The sequence below is a fragment of the Saccopteryx bilineata genome, chromosome 1, assembly GCF_036850765.1.
Source record: "Saccopteryx bilineata isolate mSacBil1 chromosome 1, mSacBil1_pri_phased_curated, whole genome shotgun sequence".
In the NCBI taxonomy this organism is placed as follows: Eukaryota; Metazoa; Chordata; class Mammalia; order Chiroptera; family Emballonuridae; genus Saccopteryx; species Saccopteryx bilineata.
The window spans coordinates 26406654-26418109 of NC_089490.1; the positions used below are offsets into that span (position 1 = coordinate 26406654).

Sequence of the window (11456 nt, forward strand, 5' to 3'; positions counted from 1 at the left end):
AGCCTACAGGGGAACTTATTTCCACAGCCTACTATCACCTCAACCCAAAAGGGCTGGAGAAGTGACTCTTTCCTGCCTTAGTTTTACAGTAGCAGAGAAGAAATGTCAAAAATATAAAACAACAGGAACAACAACAAAATGACTTCTTTGGCATAGACACAAGGGCTACTCTGCTTGGTGCTATGTGAGGTTTGGGAAGTCAGCCGGGCCTTTTGACCTTCTTGATGTGACCTTTCTTAATGTTGGTGTTCTGATGAGTTAAATGAAATCGCTTATAGGTTTTGATAAGTGTTTAATGAAATAATGCAAAGCCTGTTTTGCAAGCTACAAAGAACTACATTAACATTATATTTTTACTCTTGGGTTCATCTCATTTAGCTAACAAGAAATATAACAGATTGTTTATATACTCTGTTGTCTCTATTTTTCAAATACATGCCATTTTCTATTATCATCTGAAAATTTCTTGAGCCCAATGAGATAAGGATAGCAGTTATGTAGCATCAATATATGTCAGCTCTTGGTTATCCTTTATAGTGAAGAAAACATTGGCACGGATGAGCACATATATTCACGGGAATATTCATAGGCATACTTACAAGCATTTATGGTTAGGGTTACTTGGTGAGGTGTTTTATACTTACATTCGAGTATGGTGAAAGGCTGTCAAGTACAGGAGGGAGTAGATTAGTAGGTTGGTTCTGTGTTGCTCCAGAAGTCAGAACTAGGACCAATGGGTGGAGGTTACTGGGAGGCAGTTTTGTCTTAATATAAGGAATAACATTGTAACAGTGACAGCAGACCAATCAGAGAATGGGCTGCCTTGTGCAGTAGTAAGCTCCCCATCACTGGTCACTGGAATTCACTGGAATTATTCAAGAAGAGGGCAAGTGGCTGTTTGTCAGGGATGCCTTAAAACAGTTTATCACATTACATGGGAGGAAGGGCTACATGTCCTCAAGTGATCCTCTAATTCCAACATTCTAAGACACTGCGTGGAAGGTTTAATAGTGTGTCAAATGAAACCATCCTATTGAAGTTCAACTTTAGAAGAAGCTGGAAAATATAATCAGAAGTTATGCCCTGTAATCATTCTGTGGATGAAGAGTAGCATCTCTTTGATTGACACAAAGCCTAAGTTTAAGAAAATATATAAAAAGCAGAAGCATGAAGTTTTTGAATCCTTTAAATATTCTTGAGAAATTTACCTTTTTGCTTTCTTCTGTATAAAATCTATTAGTATATTTGAATTCTATTAGATATGACCAAAAACAAGTTTATAGAAAGAATTTGACTTTAAAGTCATTTAGAATATGCATAATTGTGTGTTGTTTTTTACCTTATTGGAAATTTTGAGTCAAGCTATTTCTGTTGGAAGTATTTTTAACTGTTTAGAAAAAGAGAAACAAAGTTAAAAAAAAAAAAAGAAGAACTACTGCTGGATTGTGAAGATGGCAGATCACGGCCCTCCCCTTTCCTGTGCATGGTTTCCTTGGATTTAGGAGCCGTAAACTTTTTCAAATATAAAGGAAAACTGCACCACATTGAGTTCCAGTTAATTGATCTTTCCCACCTCAGGCTCCAGGTCATGCTTTGTTCCCTTGAACACAATCACTCTTTTTTTTTTTTTTTTCTAAAGGCAGACTGCCACATGCAGCGCCTCACTTGGATGTGTCTGGAGTCTTGGAAGCTTGACTACTCTACATTCTCCTACAAATGGAGCTTGAGACTTGTTTGGAGGTTCTAGCAGGGGAGCGCAGCTACTCGTATACCCTTGACCGAAGAACGGTCCTCTCCTCTAGCGGGGAAGGTCGTCCTCTTCGACCGAGTGCGCAGCTTCAGGAGGGATGCACATGGAGCAGTAAGGGAGGAAGGGGACACCCGCCAAGCCAGCCAGATCAGCCGAATCAACCCTGGCGATCAGTGGGGTGACAGATGTCGCAGCCAGATCGCCCTCACATCCAACACAATCACTCTTGATTGACAGATTGACAGACAAAGCAGCTTTATCCAGAGGGAATCAACATGACTTCTTGGTTGCACTTGGTTCTCAGTATTAAACTTAAGGGCCTAAATGCATCCCAGAACCCCAAGAAGTAAAAGTTAAAAAAATTTTATTTTAACATATAGAATAGCTTCAACACTAAAAATATCTCTAATCCCTGAAAACTGGTTTATGGCTGGCTCATGCCTCATCAGTTCTCTTAGTCACTCATCTTTCTCCCTTCCTCCCAGTGCCACCCACAGAATGTGGAGTGAAGCGTCCGTGCCTGTGTTCTTTCTTGCAGACACAGCTACAGGGCTCCTTAACCTAGAGGCAGACCGTTGGAATTCCTCATCTCTGAAACCCTGGGAGCCTGAGTGCTAAGGGAATATCACAGACATCTTTTCATACATCACACTCACTATGTGGGGGCCAGCTAAACATCATGGGCCTAACGTCCTTCCAATGCATTTTATTTCCTTTGTTTTCACATTTTATATGAGGAAATGATACTTTTAAAAGCAAACACCAAACACTCCTATGAAAGTCGTTTTATAGGAAACCTACACTTACACAGATTCAAGCCCTAAAACAGAATGTTAGGAAAAGTTAAGTTACCAGTAGAAATACTCTTGAGTGCTAATGAGGTTAATTAATAATGTGTTTATTACCAATGGGTAAATACGGACAGCTCTGACAAGCCACCTAGCTCGGACTATCAGCAAGTAAGAAACCTTCTTACTTACCATATGATAGGTAGCAGATTTTCAGGTACCGATCAAGGCTGACAGCAGTCATAGTGATAAGACTTCCACATCCAAAGAAGAACCCAGCCCATCCATACCAGCGGCAGCCAATCCAGCCAAACACCCAGCGGTGACAGAAGCAAGAGATGATGGTGAACGGCTTGCCTACAACTAGAGCGCCAAGCAGTGGTCAAGGGCCGTTCCCTCCCATTAACATTCGCCCGCCCACCTCAACTCATTGTTGAATTACATCTCTCTCTTTCTCTCTCTCTTTTTTTTTGTATTTTTCTGAAGTTGGAAACAGGGAGGCAGTCAGACAGACTCCCACCTGTGCCAGACCGGGATCCACCTGGCATGCCCACCAGGGGGCATTGCTTTGTTGCAACCAGAGCCATTCTAGCACCTGAGATGGAGGCCATAGAGCCATCCTCAGCGCCCGGGCCAACTTTGCTCCAATGGAGCCTTGGCTGCAGGAGGGGAAGAGAGAGACAGAGAGGAAGGAGAGGGGAAAGGGTGGAGAAGCAGATGGGCGCTTCTCCTGTGTGCCCTGGCCGGGAATCGAACCTGGGACTCCTGCACACCAGGTTGACGCTCTACCACTGAGCCAACTGGCCAGGGCCGGAATTACATCTTATTCAGATAAGAGAGAGCTATTTCAGTCAGTGTTACGTTCAATTTGTGTACCATCAGATCCAGATTTCTGGGATTTAAAGTACTTGCTCCTTTGGCCTTCATTTGTTTTGTTGTTGTCGTTGTTTACGTTCTAGAAAATATTCTTCTACAGAGGGTCCCCAACTTACGATGGTATGACTTAATCATTTTTAGACTTTACGATGGTGTGAAAGTGATATGTATAATAAATTACATGATATTTAACACTTTTATTATAAAATAAGCATTTTTGTTAGATGATTTTGCTCACCTCTAGGCTAATGTGAGTTTTCTGAGCACATTTAAGGTAGGCTGGATAGACTAAGCTATGATATTCGGTAGGTTAGTGTATTAAATGCATTTTTGACTTAGAATATTTTCCTTTTTTTAATTAAAAAATAATTGATTTCAGCAAGAGAGAAAGAGAGAGAGAAAGAAACAGGAGCATTGAGCTGTTCCTGTACCTACCCTGACCAGGAATCAAACTGGCAACCTCTGCACTTTGGGACAATGCTCTAACCAACCGAGCTAATCAGCCAGGGCTGCCTTAGGATATTTTCAATGTGGGATGGAGGAGCATTGTATGTGGAGGAGCATCTGTACTTTAATTCACATCTTGCACACTCCCTATTTAGTCCTGTATTCAACCTTCATCCTATTGGAAGGGAATGTACTCAGGAAGCTCTTCAAAGTTTCCATCTGATGTATCTATCAAAAGAAGATTCTCTTGCCTATTGCACGAGGGAAGCCAAGTAACCCATATTCACAGCTTGTAGATCTGGCCTGGCCCACCCCTCCTGGGTGTGCCCCTTCTCAGGTATACAAAGGTATACAAAAGTTCCTGTTAATTTACTCAGTTAACACATATTTCTCAAGCGTCTTCTGTAAGCTGGGCACACATCTCCTCTAGTGCCTAGACAGCTGGATACATTCTATTTTGCTAGACTGTTACCCTCATATTAGAGCTTTCTAATTCAAGTGAGTCTAACCTCATCCTCAGTGAGAAAACTAAGTATCAAAGGCTTGCATTTAATGAGTAACTATTCAGTGCCTCTTGTGTAACACAGAGCAAGGTGCTAGAGAACAAAGTAAAGATCAAGATTCACAGATTCCTCTATTAGTAGAGAGAGCAGACCAAACAACCCCCAACTAATCTGTAGTATCAGATACATTGTGATAGAATGATAGGTATGACTAGTGCTGTGAAGAAAAATAAAACGGGGGATGGGGGATGGACAGAAATTGTTGTTGTACATAGGAGATCAGGGAAGAAGTCACTGAGAATGTGACACTGAGGCAGATGCCTAAATCAGTGGAAAAGAACTCAAAAAAATGTTTCCCTAGAGGGAAAACATTCTAGGCAGAGTGAACAGTACATTCAAAGCCTGAGCTAAGTGTCTGCGGGGTGGGTACTAAGGGCAGTAAAAGGCAAGTGAAAGTGACCCAGACGGAGTGAATTTGGTGTCTGATGTGCCTGGAACCCATTAACAAAAGCTATTTTTAGCTTCCTTCTGGAGCCGAGCTTTTGATGAACCTTTGCAATGTCATGTTCAATGTCTCGCCCTTCTTTGGTTAGTAGGATGGTAATGAACCGGGCTGGTTCTGAATCACTGAAGGAATTGTTTTGCTTTGCATTGTTTTTTATTGATTTTAAATATCTATGTCCAGGACTCCAATCCCTAGATAGCCTGATTGAATTTATAAATTTATCTGGAGTAAGCCCAGGCATTAATATTATTATTATTATTATTATTATTCTTTTTTTTTTTTAGCTCCGCAGGGGATTCTAATACAGATACACAATTGTGAGCCATTGGTACTTAAACAGCCAATATTACTTGTATAGATATATAGACGGCTGGTCTCTACAGTGTGCTTGTTCAAGCAGCTTATATTGGAATATAATGGACCAAGAAAAAATATTGCAGACATAAAAAAATTTTAAGGTTTATTAGAAGGGGAAAGTGTACTGGAGATAGTACTCAGAAGTTGAACAAATGATCTGTGTGAATCAGAGAAAGCGATCACATGGAAGATGTTTTCTGGTGAATTACTCTAAAGACATATGCAGACTATTGAGGTGCTTTGCGCAATTCTCGAGCAGATTTGCTTAGTTGAAAACATTTTCAGTGTATCCAACCAATTAAGGACATTTTTATTCAAGCCAAGTCTCATTCAGCCTTCAGCATCAGTCGGATAGGATTCAATGGTGAAAGATGTGGCTGAAATAGCAGTTTTCATTCAAGTTTTTCACCTTCAGTACCAGAGAGAGAACCTTCAGGGGTCAGCAGGGTGAGCTGACCAGGATAGCTGTCATTCATGATGGGACACCGCCACCGCGTGGCAATAGCAAAAATGGCAGCCATTTTACAGCCTCGAAAATTCCCTGGGGTTCACCTTGACTATTTTTGCAGAAAGGGGCCTGACATGTCATGCTCCTCTTAATGTGCATGTGTATTTCCCATAAGAGTTCATGCTATTTAAGTCTGTTCCGACTGAGTAAAGCCTTTCCAAATAACCCACACCATCCAAACTCTCAGTAAGTGGGCAACACATCACTGCTGTGTGATAAATAGTGACTCAGTAGGGAGAGGCTTATTATTATTGAGCCTTGCTTTTAGAGATTGGCAGTAGCAGAAATACCCCCTTGTGAAGAAAGAAACAAATGTCAGAAAATATTTTAAAAGGGGATCCTGTAGATGGGAAACTGTTAAAAAGGATTTCAACAGAAAGAGGAGTAGATGTGCGTTGTTCAAATGCAATTTCCTCAACTCTCATAAAGTAAACCCTATGCCAAAGAGCAGGATGCGGGCTCCTGATGCATATTTGAATGCATCCAGGCAAGCACTGAATTTTATAGATGGAAGAAAAGGGAAGTGATATTTGTAAAAATGAATTGCAATGAAAAAAAAATTATTCTAACTTCTACATGATGGGTTTCCAGAGACCAAAATTTTTTGGCTTCACATTAAACACATCTGGAAATCCTAATTTTACATATCCTGATATCCAAGTGACATTCTCAACCAATGAAATAAAAATCACTGGGTATGAAACCCAACCATGAGTATTTTTTTTTTTTTAAGTTCCCTTGGTGACTGTTTTCTGCAGCCGAGCTCAAAAACCAGTGACCTGGAAGCAGCCCACCCTGCAGTCAGTCCCGAAGCCACTTCAATGTGTCATTAACAAGGCAGTTTTTCCTTCTCCCCCTACTCACCTGCCAGCCTGTCTTCACTCATTGACCTTCAGACCTTACCTCATTGATGCTTATTTTCACAAATTTCCATAAGGGAAAAGGGAGTGTCGTGGAGCTCAAAACAGTGACCCAGAGCCTCCCTGTAAGTTTCTGTTTTCTGAATCATTAAGCCCCAGTCCATGTGGAGGTGTCTAAGGTATCCTGTATTACTCCAAATAGCACCGTCAGCATCTAACAGGACTGGCACATAGGAAGGACTCAATAAAGGTGAAAGGAATGATTGCTTTAGCCAGACAACACTTGGCTGACTTATCACAAACTGTGAACCTGACTTGTGAAGGGAGGAGCAAAAGAAGGTGGGGGTAGAAAGTGATGTCTGAGTCCACGAGGACTTTAGACGGGGGACGTAATTCAAACTCCCAGAGAAGAAACAGCGAGATTGTGTTACCTGAAATCCCAAGATCACAGACTGCCAGATTGATAGTCATTATTTCCGCAGGTCTCAATTTCTTCTTTCGTCTAGATGACATATAAAGGACGTACCCGTTTCCAGCTGTGGACAGAATCCCTACAAAGAAAAATATAAATCCCCATTGTTAAAACTAGGATTTAGAGTTCACTCGAATATAAAACACTTCTTAATTTCAAAAATGGACACCATAGATTTGGAGGGTCCTGAGAGGAGTCTACGTAAAAAATCTAAATTAAAAAGATGAAATACAAAGCATGAGTTGAGTGACAGGCGAGGGATGGGTTGCCTCCAAAGGGAAGAGGAACCAGGGATTATCAAACTGAACTTACCCAGAAAAAGGAACCATTAACTTCCCAGTGAAGCTAGGAGAGTATGGGCATCCTGATGGTCAGTTCTGGTACTGATCCCTGGGTGAAGTGTTTCCTCAGGCACTTGTATGGACTATTGGCTTTATAGAACTCCCTCCCTCTGATAAGAAGCGCCAACCCTTGGCTCTTCATAAATCCTGACGATGAAGTGACCCAAACAAAACTAGGTGCTTTCACTCTCACTGTGGACTCCTAAGGGATCCAGGAGAGGCGGAGGCCAGAAAAAAGTTGGCATAACCCCCAGCAAGGAAAGGGGCATCTCCTGGAGGCATGTCCCAGGACCACTGCCTCGGAGGACACACGGACACTGGGTGTCTGCAGCTGCCACTGGACTAGGTAGGTATCAAGGGACAGTAGGTGACAATTGGTAGTATGGGCTTTCTCCTCCCACCAAAGGGAGAGAAAGTGACCCTCAACCCACCAACTTGCCAACAGTGGTAGAAATGTGTTCCCACGTGTTTATATCCTTTTGTTAATGACTGATTGGCTTTGGCATTCCAGTGAAACTGTTGTCAAGTTCTTACAGACCCAGTTTAAATCCAAAAAGACCCAATCCCTACTGACTTTAAGAAAAGAATACACCTACTTCCATAGCTTAACATGTAGAGTAGATTTTCTTCAGGAATTCTTGCTTCATAGTGTAGCTGTGTATAAATGAGAATCTGGTACAGCTGCCTTTAGTAGTAAGGAATAAGGAGAGTATTAACAGGAGAAACCCAGAGTTTTCTATTTTACTTTCTACTTCTCCACTACAACTCACGGTTGGGGGGTGGTGAGGGGGCAAGGGAAGAAATGTGTGTTTCAGCTGGATGGTATGAAACCACCAGGAAACTGCACTGTGCTCTTGGGAAGTTCCGAATCCCTGGAGGACTGCTGCCTAATGGTTCCCGAAACTCTCCTTATATTTCTTAAGACAGAAGAGAAGAAACATAGAAGAGATTATGGAGCTCTAGAGGAAACCAACTAAAGTGAAACCTATGTCTCATTAAAAGAAACCAGCTAACAAGACACACTGGGAAATTAAAATGTAAAAGATGGCTTGAAAAATTATAGACAGATGATATCCGCTTGGTATACAGGAAGACTGAAATAACTGTGCATGTGCATTTAATACACAAAGCTCATTTACACACCCTTTGTTTTTCTACATTTCTTTTGAGAATATTGATTTTTTTTACTTTTCCTTTCTTAACATTTTCTTTATAACTCTGATTCATAAGGCTTCACCCAGTGCCCGAAGCATGACCCATAAATAGTCAACTTTCTATGAGTTGCATGTAGGTTATTCCTACAGGAAATCTTAGCTGTAGGGGTCAGGTGGTGATATCAAGAGAATGAAAACTTTTTTTTAAGGATGGTTAAAGAAAAATAAGATTAAGAAGGTAGAGACTAAAGGGGGGACATTTTTAGATGATCAAAATCCTGAATCTTTCTATGAATACACAGATATAAATTCTTACATACCGACTGTTAATAAACGAAGTATTTATATATACTAAAAGAGGGTCTCTAATTTATTCCTCCTCCATTTCAGTTTTATCTTTTCATTGTCTAGTTTTCCCTAAGACTTCTAGTATTTAACATAACACACCAAGAAGATGTCATTCTACTCCCATTTCTTTAAAGGAACCTGGGAACATCCCTTAAACTTGTCCTACAAGGGGGTGAAAACCAGGTCCAAGACCAAACCCAAGACCTGGGTCTAGGATGAGTCCAGGACCCTCCGGTCAACTCTGACTTGACTTAATGACTGTTCTGGACCATGTCTTTGGCTCCATCCCCAGCTCCCTGAGTAACTTGATGACCCCATTGAGTACTCTTTTTGGACTTCTTTTTCTAGCTTCAACCTCAGGTGCATCAGCTGAGAAATCCTCTAGATCCCCCCACCACTGCCCTACTTGCCTCTCTTCCCTGGATCCCTCATGCCCTAAGGTGGGAAATGGACAGCATTCCCTCCTTATCTTGTACTGCCTGGGGAAATTTTTCAGGTTAATGATGCTACTTTTAAGTTCATTCCTTGCAACTGATTGAGACCAATTAAATTTACAAGATGTCTAGTTTTCTGTCTTCTCGGATCATTGGAAGTACTTGTGCTTGATAAAAATGGAATGTGGATTGTACTACCATATAGTCTCCGTGCAGGCAGAGAGTTTGTCCATTTTATTCACTGCTGTTTTCCAAGTAACTTAAATAGTAATGAATAATGGGCATTCAGTATCCATTCATGTTTGAAAGTATGTAAGAGTCCATTTATAAAATGTAGAATTTAAATACATTTCATAACAACTTATAATAAAGCCAAGAACCCAGGAAATTCCTTTGCAGCAGAATTTCTGATTAATTTTTATTTCTTTTGTCTCCTGCCGTGACCATAGAGGGGTCTCCAGGGTTTTCAAATGAGTTTGCTAATTTCAGGAGGTTAAATAAAAATTTTTATCCAGTAATAAGTAGATGAGAGAGAAAGAGAGAGAGGGAGTCAGTAAGAGGCAGGTGGGAAGGAGAAGGGAGGGAAAAAAAGAGAGATAGGAGAGAGAGAAAGCTTGACCCAGCGTCTGAAAAGATTAAAGGCAGACACACCTAAAGACATAACCCACCTGTACACTGGTTACCCAAATTTAAAACAACAGTTTTAAATTTCAGAAAAGTATTATGGTTGAATACTCAATGCCTAGACTGGTGCTGTCCAATAGAAATATAATGCAAACCAGAAAAATGAGCCACATATTATTTAAATTATTTTTATGATACCCACATTAAATAAAGTAAAAATACTACTAAATTAATTTTAATATTTATTTAACCTAATATCTCCAAAATGTTATTGGTAGGACATGTCATTTAAAAATATTAATGAGCGATTGTACATTATTTTTCTAGCTCTAAGCCGTCAGTATCTGGTGTGTATTTATTTACACTATAGTACATGTCAGTTTGGAAAAGTCACAGTTCCGGTGCTCAGGATCCACATGGGTCTACTGCATTTGATATTATAGTCTGGAAGCCGATGTGGACTTTATACACAAAAATCTTTTGATGCTAGGCTGATTTTCATTGATCACCAATACATCTTTCCAACTTTCACCAAAATTACTTAGTGATGCTATCACAGGGTGACTCTAGTGAGTCCATCGCCATCACAGCATGGCCCCAGCTTTCCTCTGTTGTAAACAGAGGAGGATGAACTAAGTGATTGTGAGGGTCCATTCCAAGCGTATAATACTTTGATTATATCAAAACATTTTTTAACAAGCAAAAGCACTCTATTTAAATAAGAGCCCATTATCATTAATTTTGTAATTCAGAAGACAATCTTCCTACCCAAGCAATGAAAATACAATTTAATCTCAAGATAAATCATTTTTTCATAAAATTATTTGAATTATCAAGGGAATATTTATTCCTACCAATAAAGAGAATAGAGAGTTCAACCCATCTTCTGCTTTCCTCCTACTTTTCAACTCCGCTCAGAATATCCGCATGAGTCTTGGAATCTTTGTGCAAACTCAGCATGATAGCCCATGAATTTCCACTTGCAGCTTTTGCATAGAAAAATTAAGGAAGCTTACCGATTATTGTTAAATAAAAGCCAGCCACCAAATCCGCTTCCCAGGAAAGTTTGGAAGCAAAGGGATCCTCATCTCGAAGGTAGTGTGGCAGATCCTCGTCCTTGGGCAGGACAGTATGGTTTAGCGCCATTCTGTTCTCAAGTGACCGAGAGTCTGAAAAGGAAGTTGATAGAGATCTCAGAAAACCTGAATAAGTCAGCCTGAACCATCTCATAACCATGGCAGCTGTTGTAAAATGAAAAACAAGTTCTTAGAGTCATGCATGATTGTCTAGTTAGTAACTGAAGAACATTTTAACATTTTTCTTTAATGATCCACATAGACCAGTATTTAATTATTTGGTATGCAGATTATCCAAGTGACTAGGAAGGGGAAGACCAAATCCTACCCATTATACCGCTTCTTAGCAGTTTTTGTAAAGACCTGAGCTCAGAGACAGTACTGTATGGAGTATACAATAGGTAGATAGACAA

The 11456-nt window shown here is 40.4% G+C and overlaps 1 protein-coding gene across 1 annotated transcript in view; it reads right to left on the minus strand.

Annotated features, from left to right (window-relative positions):
• Nucleotides 1–11113, minus strand: part of OPN5 (opsin 5) — a 29847-nt gene extending 18734 nt beyond the window's left edge. The window contains exons 1-3 of the mRNA XM_066252963.1: nucleotides 10984–11113; nucleotides 7026–7145; nucleotides 2731–2901 (exon numbers count right to left, since the gene is read on the minus strand). Of these exons, the coding sequence (XP_066109060.1) occupies nucleotides 2731–2901; nucleotides 7026–7145; nucleotides 10984–11113 (421 nt within the window). The remainder of the gene's footprint in view (nucleotides 1–2730; nucleotides 2902–7025; nucleotides 7146–10983) is intronic.
• Between the last annotated feature and the right edge of the window lie 343 nt (nucleotides 11114–11456).